Source organism: Nansenia antarctica (assembly GCF_963989245.1).
Source record: "Nansenia antarctica genome assembly, chromosome: 14".
Taxonomy (NCBI): Eukaryota; Metazoa; Chordata; class Actinopteri; order Argentiniformes; family Microstomatidae; genus Nansenia; species Nansenia antarctica.
Window position 1 is genome coordinate 21,945,472 of NC_137684.1, and position 23,540 is coordinate 21,969,011.

A 23,540-nucleotide genomic window follows, 5' to 3' on the forward strand; every position below is an offset into this window, starting at 1 on the left:
TAATATATATAGCAAGTCAGTAAGCCTTGTATGCTGGAGGTATATGACCCAACAGTATTTATGGCGGTGACTCGTAAACCTTTCCTGACACTGTCTCGTGCTTGTGACAGTACAAGTCACTCTGGCAGTGCCTGTGTGAGCAGCAGACTTTGGCACCATAAACTGATAATCCACATAGAGACCACTGGGTAGTCAGTAACAGGAAAACACCCAGCTGGAGTTGCTAGACTGAGCCCGGAAATACACACTCAGATTCCCTTATTCCCAAGCACCCAAGTGTAGCATAAGGAACACATGTTTTGTAATACATCAGCTTGATCAATTGCCATATATTGGACCCATATTCACAACTTAGACCTTTCATTGGACTTCATTTAGGCCCACTTCAATCTTCCTCCTTTCATTCTTCACAAACATTGCCATAAACATTCCCCAAGCAGGCACAAAGCCTCGTTGTTCCTGCCAGGCCTCTAATTGCAGCCGCAAAGTGTCCCATCCATTCCACTCGACTAGACATCTCTGACATTGTCGAAATTAACTAATAGAAAACGAGTCTGCAGTATGTATGGGACCCTGGACAGATGGCTCTGTCTCTACATTACAGGGGTGGACACTCCCTGGGTGTACAAGCATGTCCGCTATCGTATTCCCTTACTGCGTCTCTCACAATAAGGCCGATAATGCGAATATTACTAGACAATGATATTTGTACAATAATGCATAGGTCTAAAGTAGCCTATTTGGCTGTAGGATAAAGTAACCAACAACATGATGAAGGGGCAGTAAATCCAACAGGGACAGTTCACCTGCGCTAAGGTAGTCCTATCAGGGACACCGACACACACCTCATGATAGATCCACTGCACAGTTCATCCATGATAGATCTATACTGCACAGTTCATCCATCGTGAGCTTAGAATGATAAGGTTCTATCTCCGTTTAGAATGATAAGGTTCTATCTCCGTTTAGGGTAGTTCAGAGATATTGAGCGTCAAAGTTTTTACATTCCATCATGTTTTGTGAGATGGAACCTTTGTATTTTATGAATTACTAACTCAAAAATGTCAACATTTTAAAAAAAGAACACCACACAGGCATTAATAAACACCTAATGGATCAGCTTATGTAAAAAAATGGGGGGGGAGATAGAATTCTAACGTCACGGTGTGAATGTTATCGTCATACACATTGTAGCATAAATGTCCACTGCAACTAAATATTTCATACTCATCCTAGTGGCCTCTAGGCTATAGGCAGCCTACTTTATAACATCTTGTTGATAAGCAATTGCGTCGCCTCACAGGTATGTTTACAAACAATTAACAATACAACCCCAAACAAAAATGATTCGCCCTACGTTATTGTTATACAAACGAATTGTTGATCAACTTCCAATTGCTGCGTCTGACGCGCTATCGTGCGCAAAAGCCCTATCCCGAACGGGTCAGGGTACATGTATGATCACACTTGCCTATAATAACTTTGATAACAAACAAAGTGAAATTAAACAGCTATTCACTTCACAAATAAAATATATTTATCCTGTGCTCTTACCTTGTGTCTAAATTCTCGTGCTACTTTTCGTTCCATCTTCGACAGAAAACGGTGTCACTTAACCAGTCAAAGATCTCCGGTGCGACCGAGCCCTTTCCTTTCCGTAGCCCGGTGATTCTACCGTGTGTGGACGCTGGGTGGTGGTGAAAGCACGTGAGCTTAGAATGATAAGGTTCTATCTCCGTTTAGGGTAGTTCAGAGATATGGAGCGTCAAAGTGTTTACATTCCATTATGTTTTGTGAGATGGAACCTTTGTATTTTATTAATTACTAACAAAACAAAACAAAACAACAACAACAACAACAACAAAACACCACACAGGCATTCATAAACACCTAATGGATCAGATTATGTAGAAAACTCAATTTTGACAAAAATGGAGATAGAACCTTATAATTCTAACATCATGAGCAGGCTATTATTGCCCTATTCAGAAGACGCGCAAATATCTGAAGTCAGCCAATTTAGCATAGTATAGTCAAGTGCACAATGGTTTTGATCTCCTGTATTTTGTTTGTTGTTATATCTGATTTTGCAGTTTTTTTTAATCTCATTTGCTTTGTTGATTTTAATGTTTTGATATGTGGTTTTAAACTGTCTTGTAAAGTGTCCTTGAGAGCCTTGAAAGGCGCCCATAAATAAAAATGTATTATTATTATTATTACAATATTGTTCTCCATTCTCCTTATTGACAATCATCATCACCTTATGTTAGGACACAGACTATATTAGCAGATTAATTATATGAATACTCCGGCTGTTTTTTTTTTAATTTTATTGCAAGATTCGGCCTAATTATTGTAACTGTAACAGGATACAACTACAAATTAGACCAATTACAATTTCAACATAGGTTAGGCCTACAACGTTTACAAAATCTTGAAACGTTGGAAAATCACATGGAGACATTCAAAGAACAATAAGAAAAATACTTTTTTTTACGAAAAAGTGTCACAGATATGATTGTCACAGATATTCGACAACGTCAAGGTAAAACATAGGATGGGGTCAGTCAGTCAGTGTGTGATGGTTAGAGGTGGCCTTTCTAAATCCATTCATCCCTTAGAACAGTAGGGGGCGGTAGAGTACTGAACGTCGCTACTTCCACTCCGAAGAGAAAATAGATTGTAAACTTCCGGGATCTCTACCAGACGAACGTTTCATGAAACACTGAAAGGTAACGAGAAAACGAATTCAACAGTTAAATACAGCATAATATGAATGATTGTTTTAGTTGATCGATTTGCAATATTGTCTGCAAATGTTGTTGATAGCTATCCATGTAGCTAGTAGTGTCAGTGAGAATGCTTTTGGGAGTTTTTGGAATTGAGGTGTAATATAGTGCCATGAATGAACTCGTTTATAACTAACCAGACGAAATATAGGAAGCTACCGTCCATTAGGCCTACTGCAGTGCAATGTAAACATCTTTCTTTAATGAATATATATGCTTCAGAATAGACTAACAGCACCTACTCAATAACCTTTGCTAACAGAACGCATGATGCATTTCTGCAGTTCAAACTTGCCGCGACCACTGGCGCCCAATAGCACGTGACGTTAGAATTATAAGGTTCTATCTCCATTTTTGTCAAAACTGAGTTTTTTACATAATCTGATCCATTAGGTGTTTATTAATGCCTGTGTGGTGTTATTTTTTAAATGTTGACATTTTTGAGTTAGTAATTCATAAAATACAAAGGTTCCATCTCACAAAACATAATGGAATGTAAAAACTTTGATGCTCAATATCTCTGAACTGCCCTAAACGGAGATAGCACCTTATCATTCTAAACGGAGATAGAACCTTCTCATTCTAAACGGAGATAGAACCTTATAATTCTAAACGGAGATAGAACCTTATCATTCTAAACGGAGATAGAACCTTCTCATTCTAAACGGAGATAGAACCTTCTCATTCTAAACTCACGAGCAGCCTAGCAACAACGGGAAGGTTTGCCCAACTAAACTAGTCATTTAGGAAGAAAGCCATCATCAACCACCTGTTACTCAGTCTAAGAGCTCTGGTTACCATGCTAACATCTGGTATACCGAGGTGGGCATCTGAAACCCGACTATCAAGACTGTCTGCAAATTCCCCAATATGTCCTCTCTTATGTTGTTAGTGTAGGAGGCCTATGTAAATAACCAGATGATTGTCTTTCAGGTTAGGGGGCATTGCATTATTTGCTTTCTCAGGCTATCATTGGGATGGAGTCTCCTCCAACGAGGGAATATGTCTCAGACAGGTAAGAAGGCTATAATATGTATGTAGCACTGGCGGACTCAAGGGGGGGCAGGGGGGGGTGACTGCCCCTCCTGGTGCCCCCACGGTTGAAAAACGTCTGTCTTAAGTGCCCTTTTGAGTGGCGAAAATGACAGGACGTGCCCTATTGGTGCCCCTCCAATGGTCTAAACTTGACCATGTGCACTGATGGGGTCCCATGTTGTGCAGTAGGAGCCCTTTTTTTCTTTTCACCCCTGCCCTTCAAACGGCCTGAGTCCGCCACTGGTATGTAGTATCCCTAATGCAGTGTGTCTCTGTGGCCCCCCTCCCCACCTGTGAGGGAAAACTAGGCAAGACATTGCTGTTTAATTGCTTTGCCTCAGAGGGCAACATTCGTGACAGGGTCTGTTGTTAACTGCAATCTCGGAATACTCAACACTATTGTGTGTGTGTGTGTAATGCTCCAGTGCTTGTACTTTAATCTGACTCTCAAAGGATTAACTCCTGAATTGGGTTTCAGTGTTTCATCTAAGGGGTACAGTTTCCTACTTCCTCTGTTGATTAGTTGCCTAGTTGCAACGGCAACTGTATGAGGGGCTTCTCAGGATGGCAGACCCAGTCTGTGTCAAAATACTCCCCAGAAGTTATATTTTATACATTTTTATCTGAGGCTGTTTTTTACCGTTTACATTTGGTCCTCGTGTTGACAGACACCAATAGCAGGCTCCAAAAGCAAATATCAATACTAATCCATACTAGACATTGACAGCTCTCTTGTGCCTGCACAAATGATGTGACCAACTAAACAGAAATACCTGTCAAATTTGCCAATACTACAAATCCAAACTATTCCTCTTTGCAATACTTATGGTGGACAGACTGGGCACTTTATATTTTTGCGTTCTTGTAGAGTTTAGGTTGCAATTAGACCATGCCCGGCTTCTTCTACACCATGTTTTGAGATGCAACAATGTCTAAGAAAAACGTTTAGATTTTGAAAATATGAGTGATTAAATCCAGCCCCCTTATCGATTGAATCATATTGAAGTCTATATCCTTTACTTTTTCCTTTAAAGAGCCGCCGGTCGCACCCCAGGGCAAGAGGACTCTCCCCTGCCCCCCATCACTGAGCGCCTGGCGTACCTGCGGCCCTCTAGGGAGCTGCTGGAGTTCTACAGGCAGAAGATTGCTCAGTTTGACGGAGAACACGAGGATCTTCTTCAGATGCTGGAGAAGTACAGATCTACCACAGAAGACCAGGTAAGTGTGTGTGTGTGTGTGTGTGTGTGTGTGTGTGTGTGTGTGTGTGTGTGCGCGTGCGCGTGTGCGTGTGCGTGCGCATGTGCGTGTGTGTGCGTGCATGTGTGGTATGTTTGTGAGTACACAGTTAACCAGTATGATAATTCCCCTTTTTCTCCCCGCCCACACAGCACAAGCTGCAGTGGGAGGTGCGTCAGCGCGAGGGAGAGATCGCTGAGCTGCAGAAGGCTCTGAGCGACATGCAGGTGTACCTCTTCCAGGAGAGGGAACAGGCTCTGCGCCTGTACGCAGAGAACGACAGGCTCAAGATCAGGTGGGTCAACTCTCAGCTTCATGAAAACCACCAACTTGGTGAGTCAAAATAAATGGCTCACCCTGCCACCTGAGAAAGCACCTGTTTATTAGTGCTCTTGTTTTACTTCTACATATACTGTGTAATACAATTTGCTTTTTCAGATTAACATTTCTGTGACGGATATAAAATAGGAAGAAATAAAAGTAACAATGTTTTTCATCTATCTCTATCTGCGTATAGAGAGCTGGAGGACAGGAAAAAGATCCATCACCTCCTCGCCCTGGTCGGCCCAGACACAGGAGAGATCACCTACTTCCACAAGGACCCTCCACATAAGGTCAGCGTCAAGGCTTTTGTCAGCAATATCCTTCAAAACCGCTTTGCAACCAAAACTAGTTCAGCGCAAAATATTAACAGTCGGTGCAACTTGCATTGTTTGAATGTCGGAATTGATCCAATGTTGACAACTAGATGGGTTTCAAGTGTGTTTTTGTTTGTTTCAGGTCACAATCACACAGAAAAAGCTTGAGCCCAGGATTCAGGATCACCGCCGGACAACAAAGTCAAGAACTGGATCCACTAAAGGTTTGAAGAAAATGTTGTCTTTGTTATATTTGATTCCTTTAACATAAACTGTTTTAGTGAAAAGTTTTATTTTGGAGGAATATAATATTAAATTCATTGTGGCATTTGAATGAAATTGGTTGATTATCTCGCCTTTGCACATTCAATAAATACTTGTCCTGCGAAGACTCATCTCAAAAGAAGGACGCTATTAAAATCTAAAGTGGAATAATCTTGTCTAGAAGTGCAATATTTCTCTGCCACTTTGTTCCATGTCTCTCTCTGAACAGAGGACAGCAGGAGAGCCAGATTAGTGGAAGGGAGGAATGGAGAGAGTCCAGAGCAGTACAGCAAGGACAACCAGACCTTGTTACTACAGGTGACCCCAACCTCCCAACCACAACAAACCGGGAAAACAAGTCTCTTGCACATCCATTAGCTTCCTTTGAGAATTAGTCATATTAAACCGATGTAATGTCCTTACCTGTCCAGGTGGAGGCGCTGCAGGCTCAGATGGAAGAGCAGACACGTCTGGCTAAAGAGCAGGTGGAATCTCTGCTGGAGGACCGAAGGATCCACGTGGAGGAGGGACAGGTCCAGCACCAGAGAGATCAGGACCGCATCACAGCGCTGACCGACAAGTAGGTCTACTACCTCACCTCACATACAGTTACTGCTATATTTCTTTTGCCAATATACCAATAGAATGCTTTGGACCTTTCCTTCTATTGCACCAGTAGATCCCGTTTTATACAGTATGTGCTACTCGCCTCCTACTTAGGCTCCAACGCACCCAGAACCTGCTCTATGAGAGCACCAGGGATTTCCTGCAGTTAAAATTTGATACGCGGGCCCATGAGAAGTCCTGGATGGTGGAGAAGGACCGTCTGCTGAGGGAGCTGGACTCGTGCCAGGACAGGCTCAGGCAGTCCAGGGATGGCAGGGACCACCAGCCTGGGCCACGGGCCAGCAGCATGGCTCTGTTACTCACCCAGCCTCCACCAGACACCCAGCAAGTCCACAGAGAAGAGCTCAGGGTTGGTCCCATGCTCTGGCTTGGTTTTATCTGATCATTTTGAGGGGGAAAAAAGGGGGGGGGGAGTATTGTTCAGCACCCAGACGTAATGATGTGTTATGACAACAAAGATTATCTGGAAACTCTATACTGAGGCAATAGTACAGATGCAATGCCATACAGTACAGATTCAATACCATACAGTACAGATTCAATACTATACACTGTGTTTTCTATACATCACTGTGCTGGGGCTTTTGGAATTGCACTGTAGGTTTGGTTTGAATCATCCCATTAACTATGTGCTGTTAAGAGAGTGATTGTTCCCTGTTCCCCAGGCAGTACAGGAGGAGCTGAAGCAGGCCCACCGTCTGGCTGAGATGTACCGGGAGCAGTGTGTTACTCTGGAGACAGACCTGGCTCAGATCCGAGAGGAGGGAGACGTGGGCAGGGAGATATTCAAGGTACACACACAACATGAGATGAGATCTACATGTACAACATGGGGTGAGATCTACATGTACAACATGGGGTGAGATCTACATGTACAACATGGGGTGAGATCTACACGTACAACATGGGAGGAGATCTACATGTACAACATGGGGTGAGATCTACATGTACAACATGGGAGGAGATCTACATGTACAACATGGGAGGAGATCTACATGTACAACATGGGGTGAGATCTACATGTAAAACATGTTACATCATGTAACTCGAATTTCATTACATTTCCCATCAACATGTATTTTGTGTGTGTGTATGTTGAAAGAGCACAAAATAATCCAATCCTTTGTGTGTGCAGGACCGCTCAGGCAAGATGGCGAGCCGCTTGCAGAGGATGACTCAGCGGTACGAGGCGCTGGAGAAGAGGAGGGCCATGGAGGTGGAGGGCTTTAAGACCGACATCAAACTACTCAGACAGAAACTTAAAGATGTGGAGAAGCAGCTCTTCAAGGTGAGCAGGGAGAAGTCTGCGGACTAGAGACTATCTGTTCTTGATGTTCAAGATGTTCTTTCTGATCGTCAAAATTGGTCCCTGACGATGGCACTGAGTGCTGAAACGTTAGTTTGTCAATGAATACAGAATGCACATGTCTTATATTTTTGGGACATTTATATGTTATCCATCTAGTTATCTTTCCCTATGCTTGCAATATTTACCAGTCGTGTCCCTTCCTGGGTTTTTTCCCTGTGTGTGTGTGTTGACCTGGTGTATGTTACCTGTGTGTTTCAGGTGACGCTGAACGTGGGCCCCAACCAGGACCTGGCCATCCTCCATGAAGTGCGTCAGACCAACGCCCGCACCAGACAGGTCCAGGGGGAACTGAAGACCCTGAAGGCTAAGATCTATAGTCTGGAAAATGAGCTCCGATACAGCTGAGACTCGACCACTATGTAGACCAACTGATCTGTGAAAGGATGACTTATGATAAGACATGTTGTGTTAGACAGGCTGGGTTTAACCTGGCTCTCATAATTTTTTATTTATTTTTTAAATAATTTTTTGAAAACCTGTTTTAATTAACCTGTTATATATTTTTTTATTGAAGATTGAAATACCTTTATGAACAATGTGCAAATTGTGTATCTATGCAAGGGAGACGCATGACTGTCCTGCTACTGATTTATTTGTGTGTTATGTTCCTATCTAACTGAGCATGTGACTGATGCTTTTTTAGCAATAAATCTGTATTTTTTAGCAACTCACTCTAGTCATTCTATCTGTAAGATAACATTGCGAAATATTTTATGAATGAGATCTTGATCTTGAGGCTTAACTGCAAATGGATGCAAAAAAATCACTTTCTTCATTCGACTTCAATCCTGTTTCGTTTACACACAGCGTGAGCTTAGAATGATAAGGTTCTATCTCCGTTTAGGGCAGTTCAGAGATATTGAGCGTCAAGGTTTTTACATTCCATTATGTTTTGTGAGATGGAACCTATTTGATGAATTACTAACTCAAAAATGTCAACATTTAAAAAAAATAACACCACACAGGCATTAATAAACACCTAATGGATCAGATTATGTAAAAAAAAACTCAATTTTGACAAAAATGGAGATAGAACCTTATAATTCTAACGTCACGAAATAGCTAAAAAACAACAACAACAACGCTTCTGCGCATGCGTCGTCTGTTGACAGTTCTCTTGTTGCCGCCCGGCGTGTCCAGTTGTCTGATGGCAGCTAAAGCGGGTTGATCAGGTCCGCTATCAAACTCAGATGTTTTCAAATGTTTATATTACTGAAGGTAGTTTGGTAGGTATTGTAGCTAGCTAACGCTATCTCTCTTTAGTGTTTCGTCTCCTGACACTAGTACTAGACTAGTGATTCGTTAGCTGGGTGGAGATGGCAGAGTTTATGCAGAGATTGAATGTTTTGAAAGTTGGTTGGCGTCTGGTCAAATCAAGCCATGCGGGAGCACGAAAACAACTCCACGTCTCTCCCCCCTGGTCTTCCCGGAGTTACAGCCAAGTAAGTCAAAGTGCTTCATATTATTAACCAACGTCAGATTTCGACACTAAACTAACAGCTATTGGGTTAGCTACAGTTACTCAATCAAAGAATAGAGATTAGGCTAGCTTGCTTAAGTTGTGATTGGCATGTCTAAATAATACAATCAATGACAGTCAAAGACATAGCGCATACATGTACACCAATAACACAAATGTAGTGCGAAGGTTTTAAACTGAGTTGGCGTTCAAACATTAATTTAGTTAGATTCACTTGTGTGTCTGGGTCCTGGGAGTACTAACGCTGCTATCTTTACACTTGCCTGTCATTAATTAGCCACAGTACCTGTACTATAAATATGATCTCCGGCTGAAACGGGAAAAGGCCGGGTGTGCGTGGACCTGTGGGGGTGAAGTCCCCTGACACTGAAGGACAACTAATCGTGACGTTAGAATTATAAGGTTCTATCTCCATTTTTGTCAACATTTAGTTTTTTACATAGTCTGATCCATTGGGTGTTTATTAATGCCTGTGTGGTGTTATTTTTTAAAATGTTGACATTTTTGAGTAGTAATTCATAAAATACTACGGTTCCATCTCACAAAACATAATGGAATGTAAAAACTTTGACGCTCAATATCTCTGAACTGCCCTAAACGGAGATAGAACCTTATCATTCTAAGCTCACCTAATCTAAACACACCGTGACGGTGGGACAGTCTTGTCTGTCTGTGCGTTGGGACATAGACCACACCCTGGGGGGGCTCGGGGGTCGTAGTGGTAGCCAGGCCGAAGGAGGAAGGGGGCGGGGCTAAGTAGTTAGCCATATTATAGATAGAGGTATATTATTAAAGAAAACTTTTTTTTTTTTTTTACACCCCTGCCAATAGCCACCGCCGGGTTGAGCAAGACGGGTTGAGCCCGCCCTGCCCATAGTCACCTCCGGCCATACTTGTTGGGGACAGTCTCCTCACTTCACTTCCTTTGCATATGATGTGACCAGGACAGGGCACCACTTCAGCAATGGGGACTTGTCCCCTGAAAATAAATCATCTCATATTTCACACTAAAACATTGCAAAATATGATCTACTGCTTCTTGGAAAGTCTGCTTCAATATTTTCTTAAGCTAAGCTGCTGATCTTTTTTGCCAAGTGTCCACCAGCAAAGACCCCCACAAAGAGCAACTCCCCACATCATTCATCTGTTTCCCCCAGCAGGGTCAGAACTCTTTCGGACTCCTCTTTGACATTGACGGAGTGCTGGTGCGGGGTAGGACACCCATCCCTGCAGCCAAACAGTGCTTCAGGAACCTGGTGGACCAGAAGGGGAAGTACAAGGTGCCCGTGGTCTTTGTGACTAACGCAGGGAACTGCATGAGGCAGACCAAGGCTGAGCAGCTGTCACACCTGCTGGAAGTGGAGGTGAGTAATATATTTGTGGTATACTGTCATGCACTTTTTTCCATTACAAATGAATGCACCCCAGAAGCATTATATCCAACTATAACTTGTCTGTCTACCGTTGAATATTATGATTATGACAATAATTTTGACGACACAAAACCGCTTTCATAGTTGAATGCTATGGAGGAAGGTTAAACTTGGCTGCTTTTAAGCTTCTGTCCCTTGAACATGTGATGGTGTTTTTGCATAGATGTGAACCAGCTGTTCTGTCACCTGATGGACAGCTGCACATTTGGAATTGCAGTGCCCTGCCTGAACTAACACTATGCTCCATTTTTGGTTTTATTCTGTTTTTCTCACTTCTACCACAGGTATCTCCGGACCAGGTGATGCTGTCCCATAGTCCTTTGCGTATGTTCAACCAGTTCCACAACATGTGTGTACTCGTGTCGGGTCAAGGTCCAGTGCTGGAGGTGGCCCATAAGTATCCTAACAAACATCATTGATCAGTGAACACGTGTGTCACTCTTCACAAGTTTAGAATCTAAATCCCATAGCCTTGCAAAGATGTTACACATGAACACAGTCTGTATTTTGAACTTCAAAGCTGTTTGGTAAATAAGAGATATTTCATTATTCCATTCTCCCAGTTGCAATGTTCTTCCTCTGAATGTGTTTCCGTTGTCTTGCTCCGTTTCTATTTTCTGTTACCTTGTGTTTGACTTGACCTGTTGAACTCCAGTCTGGGGTTTCAGAACGTTGTAACCATAGATATGCTCAGGGAGGCGTATCCCCTTCTGGATGTAGTGGATCACAATCGAAGGCCCAAAGACTTGGTAAGAGTGAAAGTGGGAAACTGTGTGACCAGGGTCGTGTTCTGCAAACATGAAATAAGGGCGAATGACGTTGTGAATATAGACAGAGAGAGCTTAGTGAGAGATTTAGGATTAACTTCTTGTACAGCTTGTGCACACATATTTACAGAGTGGTACCTGTTATCTTACAGGTTCCACCAACGACAGGTCTCCCACCTATAGAGGGTAAGGTTGTACACACACACACACACACACACACACACACACATTTGAAGGAATTAACATTACACACAGACGAGTTAACATTACTCTTTATACCAAACTAATTCCCACAACTTCTGTAGTTACTCTGTAACAAACTAGTTAATACATGCCGTTATGGAGTATTCACCACTTAATCGAGTGCCAAATAAATACTCCTACAGCCATCATTCTGTTTGGAGAGCCAGTCAGATGGGAGACTAACCTCCAGCTGATCGTGGATGTTCTCCTAACCAATGGGAAGCCTGGGAACCCCGTGACATCACTGAAGTACCCTCACATCCCAGTGCTAGCCTGTAACATGGACCTCATGTGGATGGCGGAGGCCAAGAGTCCCAGGTGTGCACGCATGCGCACGCAGTGCACACTCAGTACACACTCAGTACACACTCAGTACACACTCAGTACACACTGTTTGCTGACCACATTCTTCTTACCAATAGATTGTCTTTTCATGATTACATACAGTACTTCCATCTAGGACCCTTGAATGATTACATACTTGCATACTTCCACCTAGGACCTAGGACCCTTGAATGTGGGGCAGTACTGTCGGGTACTAGCATCATCACTTAAAAAGGCAATCACTTAAAAAAAATAAAAGAAGAGATGTGGGACAAAGCTCTGAGGAACAGTGGACACCCACCACCGTCTCATGGCAACATAATTTCTTGTGGGGTTTTAAATGGCCTCGTTGTCTCCTAGGTTTGGTCACGGCATGTTCCTGGTGTGCCTGGAGAGTCTGTATAAGAAGATCACTGGCTGTGAGCTGAAGTACGAGGCCCTGATTGGCAAGCCCAGTGTTGTGACGTATAACTACGCCGAGCTGCTCGTCAGACAGCAGGCAGAGAGCCTGGGCTGGACCGAACCAGTGAAGAGGCTCTATGCCATCGGGTGAGAACAGAGTTAGGAGAGACACTGTCTGGCTTTTCCAATATGAACCCCTAGACCTAACCCGGCTAACCCTCGAGACTCAAATCAGTCAGACAATGTTTGCCTTGCCTGGGTCCTATCTAGGGTTGGGCTGTATACATTCTTTCAGACCTTTTATACTGTCCTCAAATTTTACCAGGGTATGCCAAAGCATGTGGTTTGCCCTGGTTAATTTCGATTTCTTACATCTGTGTCTTCTCAATACGTATTCCCCACTCCTATCTGTCTTCCCCTCACAGTGACAACCCTATGGCAGACATCTACGGAGCCAACCTCTACAACCGCTACCTTCTGGCCTCTCAGCGTGCCAGGGCTCAAATGCAGGCCAAGGTGGCTGGAGGAGGAGGGAATCCCCAGACTGAGACTCTTGAGGACAGCCCCAAAATGACGTCTGCGGAGCTGGGTGGTGTGTCTGGGGTGGATGGCCTTGAGGAACACCTGCCCAAGGGCTGCAGCTCCATCCTGGTCTGTACAGGGGTGTACAGCAGGGACCAAGAGGAGTTGTCCCCAGACCCACGGCACACAGTCACAGAGCAGCGTATCTTTCACGGCCACAGGGACTTCCGCTTCGACCCAAACCTCACACAGCCTTCGTTCGTGGTGCACGACGTCAAAGAGGCAGTGGAGCTGGTGTTCCAGCAGGAGGGTTGGCCGCTCGAGTAGGAGGAGTCTCTGCCTCCGTCCTCTCTATCCCGTCCCCTTCCCTGTGTCACAGAAGCTCAAATGCAGAACTCTAAAAGGATGTCCAAAAAAGGATGACAAATCTCTCTTGCCTTTCAGACAGGAAAGAGACACTGTTACCTCTTAGTGCTGTTAACTGTTAGTCCTAACCTCAGTGCCACAGTAAATACTTTTAAAAACGTCCTTAGCGTGCAGTTAGTCAACACTACAGGCAGTACATTGTTAGGGCCTTACATACTTTTTTGGGGTTTGGATGGGACTGCATACATTGCTACTGAGGTGGATAGGTCTATCTCTGGTTCTCAAACCTCTCCTCGGGGACCACCAGCCATTCCACAAATTTGATCTGTTCCACCACCAGCACACCTGATTCAAGTAATCAAGTGCAAAGCAATTATGGTTTGTACTTGATTAGTTGAATCAGGTGTGCTGGTGGTGGAACAGATCAAATATGTGGAACGGCTGGTGGTCCCCGAGGAGAGGTTTAAGAACCACTGGTCTATCTACATAATGAATGGGACCGCCTACTCGATCCCCTCACTCTAGCGACTCCCATCCACACACTAAGAATTACATCACAAATATAATGTCTAGAACCTCTATGCACTTTTACCACACTGCCATTGAGATGTGTCTTCTACATATTTTTTTAAGTATTCCTGTTCTGTTGGGGTTCATATTGCTAGAGTACACTATGTCGTGACTTTTCTTTTCTTTTTTTAAAGTATGATGCAAGGACTGAATGCATTTAATTCATGGTTTTGGGGGTGGTTGAATTGGCCGGTGACCTAAATACTCTCACTTACCTCTGTTATAGCAATAGAAATGTCATGCAAGTGAATGTTGTTTTAACCATGAATGAGATGTTCCCCACAAACAAAATTGGTGCTATTCGTCTGAGAGGTCGTCCTTACAAAGGGCCACCTTACAAGGGTCAGTTACAGTAGGCTGTATGGCAGGCTATATTGTTTTATGAAATGTATGAAACAGAAGTGTTGTTTGTTTTTTATCCAATGATGTATTTTACTGACAGTTTTAACAATTGCCACTGTTTTTGATTGAAAGAATGAAGCTGTGGAATTGTCACAATGTACTGTATTTGACAAAGGGAGGATTATATATTAAAAAAAGTAAAACATAATGCTTCTTGGAGTGTTAATTAAAACCAGATTTTCTTCCACCTACATACATTGATATCGTTCTATTCCATCGATATACAAGGTGGCTATTGTAATGCAAAAGAGCTGTTATTATACATAAAGTACACACTCCCAACACATACAGTACAGTATATCAGTCCCCTACCACACATACAACACCTATACTTTTATAATTTTATTATGGCCCCTTGTAAATCTGAAAATAACTTAGAACTAAACTAACTAACTAAAGGACATTGTGTCAGGGCATGGAAGGGTCCTGCACCCCATCGACCCCAGTTCTCAACAGTCACATGACCTTTTGTCTGATGAAGTAGCGCTGTGGATGGGGTGAGAGTTGGTGCCTAGCAGGAAGAGTGGTCCCTGGGAGCTTTCGTCTGACACAGTCATGCCGTTCCGTGCCATCAGCTCCCGGGCCATGAGGACGAAGGCGGCCTCCACGTTCTGGGCCTGCTTAGCTGAGGTCTCGAGGGCGGCCAGCGCACCCTTCTCCTCTGCCAGAGTGCATGCATCTTCAAACAACACCTGCCTCTGGGAATGTAGGTCCGACTTATTACCTACAAGTGGAAAGGAAGTTATGGAAGGGAAATGGCAAACCATTCATATTGTGTCCATTGATGAATAAACAGTGCTTGCTCTCTGGTGGAAATGTTCATAAAACAAACAAATATCGTCATTATTAGAACATCATTATAGCAATATACAGTATAGTTATGTCTTATGACAGGGTTCAGTTAAAAATGTCATCCATCCAGTTCTCTCCCACCCACCAATGAGAATGAGCACCACACTGGTGGCCCCATACTGCTGCACTTCCTGGATCCAGTGTGTCACGGAGTCAAAGGTCGTGCGTCGTGTGATGTCATAGGCCACCATGGCTCCATGGGCACTGCGGTAGTAACTCTGTGTGATGGTGCGGAAGCGCTCCTGTCCTGCTGTGTCCCACACCTGCATCTGTGACCCCCCAAACATGAGAAGAGTTAGGAGAGAGATGATGCAATTTTAATCAACACTTTGTGAAAGATTGTGATCATTGATCATCTGAGTATTAATGCTATATTCATACTTTCAATTAATAATATGATGTAAATGGTAAATGGACTGCACTTATATAGCGCCTTTTTTGTTGCTCCAAAGCTGCTCCAAATCGCTTTACAACGGCCTCTCATTCACCCATTCACACACACATTCACACACCAATGGCGGCAAGCTGCCATGCAAGGCGCTGGCCCGCTCACTGGGAGCAATTTTGGGGTTCAGTGTCTTGCCCAAGGACACTTCGACATGTTGCCAGCAGGGGCTTGAACCACCGATCTGCCAACCTTGTGATCATTAGACGGCGACTCTACCTCCTGCGCCACAGCCTCCCCATCAGTATATTGGATACTGATCATTTGACCTTTATAAATAGAGTATGTATAGTGAACCTTTGATTTGAGACTCATGTTGACTTTTTCTGGCTACTGTTGTCGCAATACATTTACATTACATTTTTGGCATTTAGCGGACGCCTTATTCAAAAAGCGACTTACAATTGATACATTTGACTAAGCAAGTGAATCATCAATTCACCAGTTGTAGCAGGAAGAGTAATCTAACTCAGGCCAGGGGCCATTGGTAATCGTCGTGAATATATATATATATTTTTTAATATAGACACTGGAGAGACAGTACAAGGGGGGGAGTAGAAGTCAGAAGGCAATAACACATTATTGAGCGTATGTAGGGGTGAAAGGTACCTATGATTAGTATATGGATAGGTGAAAAATTACATCTTCTGAGTATATGGAGAGGTGAAAGGCTACATCTGGTTTAAAGATTGAGAGGTGAAAAGATAGGAACAAAATAGGCGATTTGGGAATAAAAAGGCTGCCTACAGAGGAGATCTTTGAGTTCTCCTCTGCCCTGTGTTGTGTGTAGAGATCTCTCTCTGTGCATATGGTTTTGGTGTATTGAATAGGTCCTGTCAACTTGGCATAATAAAATGATCTTAGAATTAACTTTGGTTTCTTGATCACAGAATATGTAGTATGCTACATTGTGACTAACCAAAAGAACTTGAGTTTGGAGGGTTTTGTCCTCCACAGCTTTCACATCACCTGTTACCACCAACACAAAAATGTGTCCGTTTTGTGCCAGATGAAAGTAGAGCCCTACGTGTCTATTATACCCCAGTCCATTAGGAGGCTAGCTGAAGCGTTCACAGTATTGCCATGGAGATCTTTGAACATAAAATAGGTTGCAGGAGCTAGAGGAAAAGAATATGGGGACAGGGGTCCAAACTCTTTCCTGACCCCTCTGAATACGCAGACAAACAAATAGCCTACTAGAAGACCACAACTATGGAGTCCATATATTCAGTTAGGTTTACATATACAGTACATTTACACAAACACGCCCGGAAAACACACACACACACACACACACACACACACACACACACATACAGTACCCACACCCACACAGAACAAACAAAAAAGAATAACTGAAAAAGGCTCGAGGGTTCTTTGCTTTAGAAGAGAGCAGTAAAGGAAGGATTTACATACAAATAAGTTGCTGAGCCAGGCTTGTAATGATATTATTAAAGCTCAAATGGCACTTGTTACAAGAGTAAGAGTGCCCTGACTCATTTCCAAACCCTGTCACTCACTCCACCATCTAATTACCCCCAATTTCCAATTAGCTCATTCAACCCATCTCTCACCTGCTACAACTCCTCTATAAGTTCTTGAAAGTGAGAATGCATAACAGATCAAAACACCTGGTGAAGTAAGAGAACAAGACACCGAAAGAAAACAAAGGAACAAAAAGTGCACGTTCACTCACCTTCACCTTCTTGCCATCAATGTCTAGGGAGCGAACAGTGAAGTCCACCCCGATGGTGTTCTGCTGTTTCTCGACAAAGACGCCAGACTTGAAGCTCTGGACCACACAGGTCTTCCCCACATCTGAATCCCCCACCAGGATAATCTTAAACAGGAAGTCAAAGGAGTCCTCCTGCTCCGGTCCTGAGGACTGCATTGTGGAGAGAGTTGACACAAGACTAAACCCTTAGTCCAGGGACAGTGCCCTGAAACAGGGGTTAAACAAGTTCTTTTCCTGTCTACGCTGCTGTGTCAATAATGATTTAACTACTGACACATTATGGTCCTAGTCAGAAAATGTGACTGTTACCAAAGAGAAGGTTTGTCCAAAATGACACCTGCTGCTGCATGACTTAAGTACATCTTTTTGCCATTTTAGCAGACATCTTAAGACTTAAGTATCACCCTGTTTAGTCTCCTATTCATAAGCAGAGGCTGTTTCTCTTCTCTCTTCTTTCATCCCTCCATGAGTGTTTCCTACATCTCCTCAGGTATTCCTCAGGTGTTCATCTCCCAGAGTGATCATTCAAAATCGGAATACTTTGACCTCTAAAAGATTCTGCCACAGGTGAAAAAAGATGACATACTATTCTATTCCTAGAAGTCTAAGTATAGGTTTACTTAGTAATCTCTACCCACAATGATAGTTGTTTAAAAAATTCTCCTATTCTTTGTGCTTTCCCCCATGCAGGTATTTTGTACTTATGCCCTTTATACTCTCACGCTCTCTACTCAGTTTTTTCTCTCCACTTTCCCCCACTACCATTCGCTCACAGACAACTGAGGCACGCCCCCCTACCTGTCTTGGCAGATACGATTTCCAGTTGCCCGCCCACCTGCACCACTGCATCTTGGGAGGTGTAGTTTAGTTTCTAGGCAAAGTTCTGCATCTGTCAAGATAGAAACCAAGAGCAGGATAAGGAAGAGATCAATCACTGAATCATTCATGGTCAGGAGTGGCAGACTCGTTTGAGACACGTGTCTTAGGTGCTTACAAGGCTCACTGAGTACACATCCTTCAGTAAACAGTGAGAACCACTCCTTATAGCAAAGCTGTTCTTGGCGAATAATAACACTCAACTGTTTTGTTTTGACAGCCTTCGGCTGTACGGAAACACTTCAAACACATATACTCGCAAACACTCACACACACACACACACACACACACACGCGCACACACACACACACACACACACACACACACACACACACACACACACAGGCTTTGGGCTGCCCCTCTCACACTATTTGCCACCACACTGACTGCTGTTAACTAACACATTCCAGGGCACTTAATACCACATGATGGAAAGTAGGCTAAGTAGAACAAACTAACACCAATAACAGTTAGCAAAAACAGAACATATTAATACACATGAATACAATTTACTTTGTAAATGAATACATTTTACCTCAGGCTTCATACATTGACCTCTCAGTGAGATGTTAGGTGGATGGGTGGAATAGTCTACTGCTCTGAATATCAGAGACCCTCTCCTCTCCCCTCCCTCTCTCTCTCCACCCACTCCTTTCTGTCGTCATCTCAGCCCAGTGGCACAGCTGGACACAGAACAATGCCCGTGAGTGTGAGAGGCACACCAGTCCTGGCATATGCTGGCCTCAGCCACCATCTTCCTGTGTCTGTGTGTGTCTGTGTGTGTGTGTGTGTGTGTGTGTGTAACTGTACAGTCACATGATTGTTCCACATAAAGTGCTTTAGCTAGAGAGGAATGCTTTAGCTACTGTACATAGCTGACTTTAGCTACATAGCTGAATATCTTGTTATTGACTAATATTCAACCTAGGACCTACTCTCCACCGATGTTGTTAATAATAACAAAATAAGAACAGTAAGTAGAACAATAAACAGTTTTTTTAATTTCATATATGTTTCATATATCCAGATAGAAGTTTGCACAAAAAAAAAAAATATATATAGGCCATAATAAAATGGATGCTGATGAAAATTATAGAAATATCCCAGATTTTCCTCACAGAAATCATAAAATACACTTTATGAACCTTCAATCTGTTTATGGTCCACAAAGAAACAACTCATATCCAAATGAATCAACGTTTTAGCTACACTGAAGCTACCATAACACACAGAATAAAGGTTGCTCAAATAAAATACAGAGAAACCACTACCACTAATATAGCAGTTGAGTCTCGATGGAGCTAAACCTTGACCCAGACAGTATACAATAACATGGTCACAGTTCAGCCCCTCCATGTCACCTCCTCTGCAGGCGAGCTGAGCTCACAGTGGCTCTCATATAGAGGGGGATGCTGGGACTGTGAAGGTATTTAGGCTGAAGTTTCTTGCGTGCCGTTTTCTTCTTCTGTGTTTTCTCTGGTGGTGGGACGTGGATGGGCTTCCATGGGACAGGGTTGTAGAAACTGGGCGATGGGTAGGAGACGTCATAGCCAGCTGGAAGAAGATTGAAAATACATGAGGATAAATACTCAATATATATGCTTGTGCTTGTGCTATGCTTGAAGTGTTTCTTCAAAGTGATAACACCTGTGTGAAAGTGATAACTGAATTAGCTATTTGACTTCCAGGTAAGACGCAAAGAATTTGGATTTAAGTATGATAATGACAGCTTACCTCTTGAGCAGCCAGATGCCTTGGGGCTGGGTCGGCTCTTGTCCTGAGCACTTGCCAACCATTCTTTAAACTTCTCCTCTGCTCTCTGCTTCCGCTCCCCCTCCTCTGCCTCTCTCCTGGTTGCCTCCTCCTGTTACAATAAAACATTGATCGACATCTCAGGACCTCTGATTGGTTTCAATACAAAGCCTTAAGCTATCATCATCAGAATCAGATGGATTTACTGTCTCCCATGAAGGGCCTACCTTTTCTTTTTTCGCTCTCTCCGTTTTCTCTTGGTTCTTCCTCCGTAGCCACTCTCTGTACTTCTCCTCTGTTTTCTGTTCAATCTCCATCTGCTTCTGCGTGTGCCTCTGCACCTCTTCCTGTTCTTGGCTCTCCTTCTGCCTTTTCTCCTGCTTCTCCTGGTGGTCGTTAAGCAATCAGAACAGAAGATGACATCAATGCATGAGTTAAGTAATTATTTCTGATGATAACCTCTATGGGAGCAAAGTTTTTTTTTAAATGTTTTACGTGTTCTCTCTTCATCTGAAGCCACTCTTGGATCTTCTCCTCCACCACCATCTGCTTCCTCCGCTGCTCTCTCTCTTGCTGGTCTTGTATCTCCTTCATGGTGCGCTCCTGGAACATTACATGAGACATGATGAGACCGTCAGTGTCACACACTCACACTCGGTTGCTTTAGGAAGACTTTGCCACCCTAATGATACACACCTCCTCAGCTTTCCTCTCTACTTTGATTCGCTCCTCTTTGGCCTTGCAGACCAGCCACCTCTCCCAGGCACTGAGGGAGACTGCTGGATCCTCCCCTTCAATCGCTGTCCCCCCTGGGGGCTTCTGTGGTACTCCTCTGAAACACATACAGATATTTGTATTTCTTTATGCGTTGTACTTTATTTTTCCTCTGTACAGTGTCCTTGAGTTTGAGAAAGGCGCTTTTAAATAAAATCTATTATTGTTATTATGCATGCAGGACCTGGAGTACAAACCCTATAGGCCTCTATGGGGACCAGCTGCCCATTGTTGTTACTGTAGCTACACTGAACAAAAAACACTTTTGTTTTTGCTCCAATTTTTTCATGAGTTGAAATCACACACCTAAGACCTATGTACAGAAAATGTAAATTTCTCTCAAATTGTGTTCACAAATTTGTTTAAATCTGTTAGTGAGCACTTCTCCTTTGCCAAGATAATCCAATATTAAATGTTTTATCTATTTACTTCTTACTTTTGTTTCTCTTCTTTTATTGTATGTTATCTTTACCTTCTTTTTTTACTGTTTTACTTCCCCTGCTTTTATATTCATTTTATGCCTGTATATGTTTTTATATTCACTTTATGTTTTTATCTCCCTGTTGTAAAGCACTTTGAGCTGCATTTCTTGTATGCTATAATAAAGCTTTACTTCCTTACTCACTAACCTGACAGGTGTGGGATATCCAGATGCTGATTAGACAGCATGATTATTGCGCAGATGTGCCTTCGGCTGGTCGCAATAAAAGGCCACTATAAAATGTGCAGTTTTATCACGCAGCACAATGCCACAGATGTCCCAAGTTTTGAGCATCATGCTACACCTGTCGGGTGGATGGATTATCTCGGCAAAGGAGAAGTGCTCACTAACACATATCTAAACAAATTTGTGAACACAATTTGAGAGAAATAGGCCTTTTGTGTACATAGAAAAAGTCTTAGGTCTTTGATTTCAACTTGTGAAAAATTGGAGCAAAAACAAGTGTTGCATTTATATTTCTGTTCAGTGTATTTGTGTGTGTATCTTTACATAGGCCTAGTCGTTTGTTGACCTCAATACCTATTAAGACCTCAATACCTATCTGACCTCAATACCTATTAAGTTAATAGCATGGCTTAAATGACCATCATAACATGACAGGGCAGAATTGAACCTTTTTCACTAGGTCAACAGCACAATATAAATGACACCAATCCTTTAATTTAAATGATACATCTATTAACGCCTGAGTTACGCATCAGTCTCTGACCAGAAGTGAGGAATGAAACTAGACCTATACTCTACTCCAGCTAGTAGCCTATGCCCAGCCATACCTGACAGGTGAGAGTGGTCTGGCGTCCTCACTCTGTGAGGCTGAGGTGTCTGTCTGATGGACGTGAGGATGAGCTGCGTGCAGGTCTTCATCGCTCTCATAGCTGTCATGATAGATGGGAGAGAGTAAGGAGTAGGTGGATTCGTCAGGCGAGTCATACTCATAGTCCACATCCTTGGGTCTGTGGAGGTCATTGCCATTGCTTGCGTTTTTCCGAGGTGTGGAGCTGAAACTCTTGGAGGCGGAGGCAGGGAAGGTTGACATCTTTGCAACCTAATGATAAAAACAAGTGACTCAAGTTAAAGGGGCAATCTGGGATTGTCACATACATTGATGTTGAAGAATATAACGTATTCATGAGTTTAGTTCAATTGTCTTACCCCCCCAAATATGCTTGTTTTACTTTGCCAACAATGTCATTGTAAAGAAATACTGTTTAGCTTCAAAACATGGTTAAAGCATAGCATAGAGTACAGCACAGTGTTTTATTTGTATAGTATAGTGGATAGTGTACATAGCCTTTATTTATGTAAACCAGCTCTTTTTCCCTTCTTGTTTTTAGTATTTTTTTCCAAGCACCAGGGAAGCCCCCCCTCCCAAATGTCGTTGTTTGGTACCTGTACTATATCAATGACAATAAAGACCATTCATTCATTCATTCATTCATTCATTAAACTATCATTCTGATCTCATGCCATGGATCGTCATCCATAACTTCGTCGATTAATCTGAGGGTGGTAACATTTCGCCAGCAGCCCCATGCATCAGCTGTTTTCCTAAGACTGTGTGGCGGGATGAGCGCTTTGTTGTTGTTTAAGAAAGACCACCAGATGCAGAGAACACAGATCACGCTGGACTCTCTGCAGTATCAATGCCGAGTAGGTCTAATGCAGCGAAGCTAATGCAGTGATTTAATCGTTTTAAAAGAAAAGTCCAAAGGTGGTTAGCTAGCAAGTAGCTTGTCCAAACAAATCTTTACGACGAGGGATCAGAAACTGAACTTTGAACAACACTAGCACAAGCTGATTCAAAGTTATGTATGTGCATGTTTGAAAAATACTTTGCCTATTTTAGCTAGCTGGCTAATGTTAGAGAGATTAGCCAAAAACGTCTCTCCTAAGAAATCCTAATGCGTTTAATATTATGTAGCTATCTGGTAAATGCTCTGCTTCGTATTTCTTTACGCTTTGTACTTTCTTTGTTATCTTAGCACAGACTCTAATTTCGATGTTTAGAACATGTGTTAAAAGGGTTATAAGTTAACAATCTTACCAGAGTGTCCCTCCGCATGTCTCCTGACTTCTGTTGTGATTGTAAACAGTTTATTTTCCCATGATGCACCACGCAGGCAACGACGCTCCCAG

At 42.9% G+C, this 23,540-nt stretch overlaps 5 protein-coding genes across 6 annotated transcripts in view; 2 read left to right on the forward strand and 3 right to left on the reverse strand.

The window, feature by feature from the left end:
• Window positions 1-1,590, reverse strand: part of ush1c (Usher syndrome 1C) — a gene marked incomplete at both ends in the record, with an annotated part of 21,083 nt that extends 19,493 nt beyond the window's left edge. Inside the window, one exon of the mRNA XM_080544858.1 lies at window positions 1,555-1,590. Within this exon, the coding sequence (XP_080400984.1) occupies window positions 1,555-1,590 (36 nt within the window). The remainder of the gene's footprint in view (window positions 1-1,554) is intronic.
• A 2,176-nt stretch (window positions 1,591-3,766) lies between these two features.
• On the forward strand, window positions 3,767-8,303 carry ccdc77 (coiled-coil domain containing 77; the record flags this gene model as incomplete). Its single annotated transcript, XM_080544708.1, has 11 exons — window positions 3,767-3,804; window positions 4,859-5,042; window positions 5,213-5,355; window positions 5,578-5,674; window positions 5,841-5,922; window positions 6,192-6,280; window positions 6,394-6,542; window positions 6,683-6,938; window positions 7,255-7,380; window positions 7,725-7,877; window positions 8,157-8,303. 11 exons carry the CDS (start codon window positions 3,767-3,769, stop codon window positions 8,301-8,303), a joined length of 1,464 nt encoding a protein of 487 aa, XP_080400834.1.
• An 805-nt stretch (window positions 8,304-9,108) lies between these two features.
• On the forward strand, window positions 9,109-13,838 carry hdhd5 (haloacid dehalogenase like hydrolase domain containing 5). Of its 2 annotated transcripts, none has more exons than XM_080544864.1 (8): window positions 9,109-9,400; window positions 10,596-10,802; window positions 11,156-11,268; window positions 11,527-11,620; window positions 11,791-11,824; window positions 12,025-12,199; window positions 12,566-12,754; window positions 13,033-13,838. In XM_080544864.1, exons 1-8 carry the CDS (start codon window positions 9,275-9,277, stop codon window positions 13,454-13,456), a joined length of 1,362 nt encoding a protein of 453 aa, XP_080400990.1. In that variant the 5' UTR covers window positions 9,109-9,274; the 3' UTR covers window positions 13,457-13,838. The 2 variants fall into 2 exon arrangements, with proteins under 2 accessions (XP_080400990.1, XP_080400991.1); XM_080544865.1 differs by having other exon boundaries at window positions 10,599-10,802.
• Window positions 13,839-14,893: 1,055 nt separating this feature from the next.
• rab19 (RAB19, member RAS oncogene family) lies at window positions 14,894-18,169 on the reverse strand. Its single transcript, XM_080544869.1, has 4 exons — window positions 17,904-18,169; window positions 17,461-17,649; window positions 15,405-15,588; window positions 14,894-15,191 (listed from the first exon to the last, which is right to left on the reverse strand). The coding sequence occupies exons 1-4, from the start codon at window positions 17,922-17,924 to the stop codon at window positions 14,917-14,919; spliced, it is 669 nt and encodes a 222-aa protein (XP_080400995.1). The 5' UTR covers window positions 17,925-18,169; the 3' UTR covers window positions 14,894-14,916.
• A 1,289-nt stretch (window positions 18,170-19,458) lies between these two features.
• On the reverse strand, window positions 19,459-23,453 carry ccdc34 (coiled-coil domain containing 34). Its single transcript, XM_080544867.1, has 7 exons — window positions 23,449-23,453; window positions 22,178-22,449; window positions 20,825-20,960; window positions 20,624-20,731; window positions 20,356-20,514; window positions 20,111-20,240; window positions 19,459-19,930 (listed from the first exon to the last, which is right to left on the reverse strand). Exons 2-7 carry the CDS (start codon window positions 22,438-22,440, stop codon window positions 19,734-19,736), a joined length of 993 nt encoding a protein of 330 aa, XP_080400993.1. The 5' UTR covers window positions 22,441-22,449; window positions 23,449-23,453; the 3' UTR covers window positions 19,459-19,733.
• Between the last annotated feature and the right edge of the window lie 87 nt (window positions 23,454-23,540).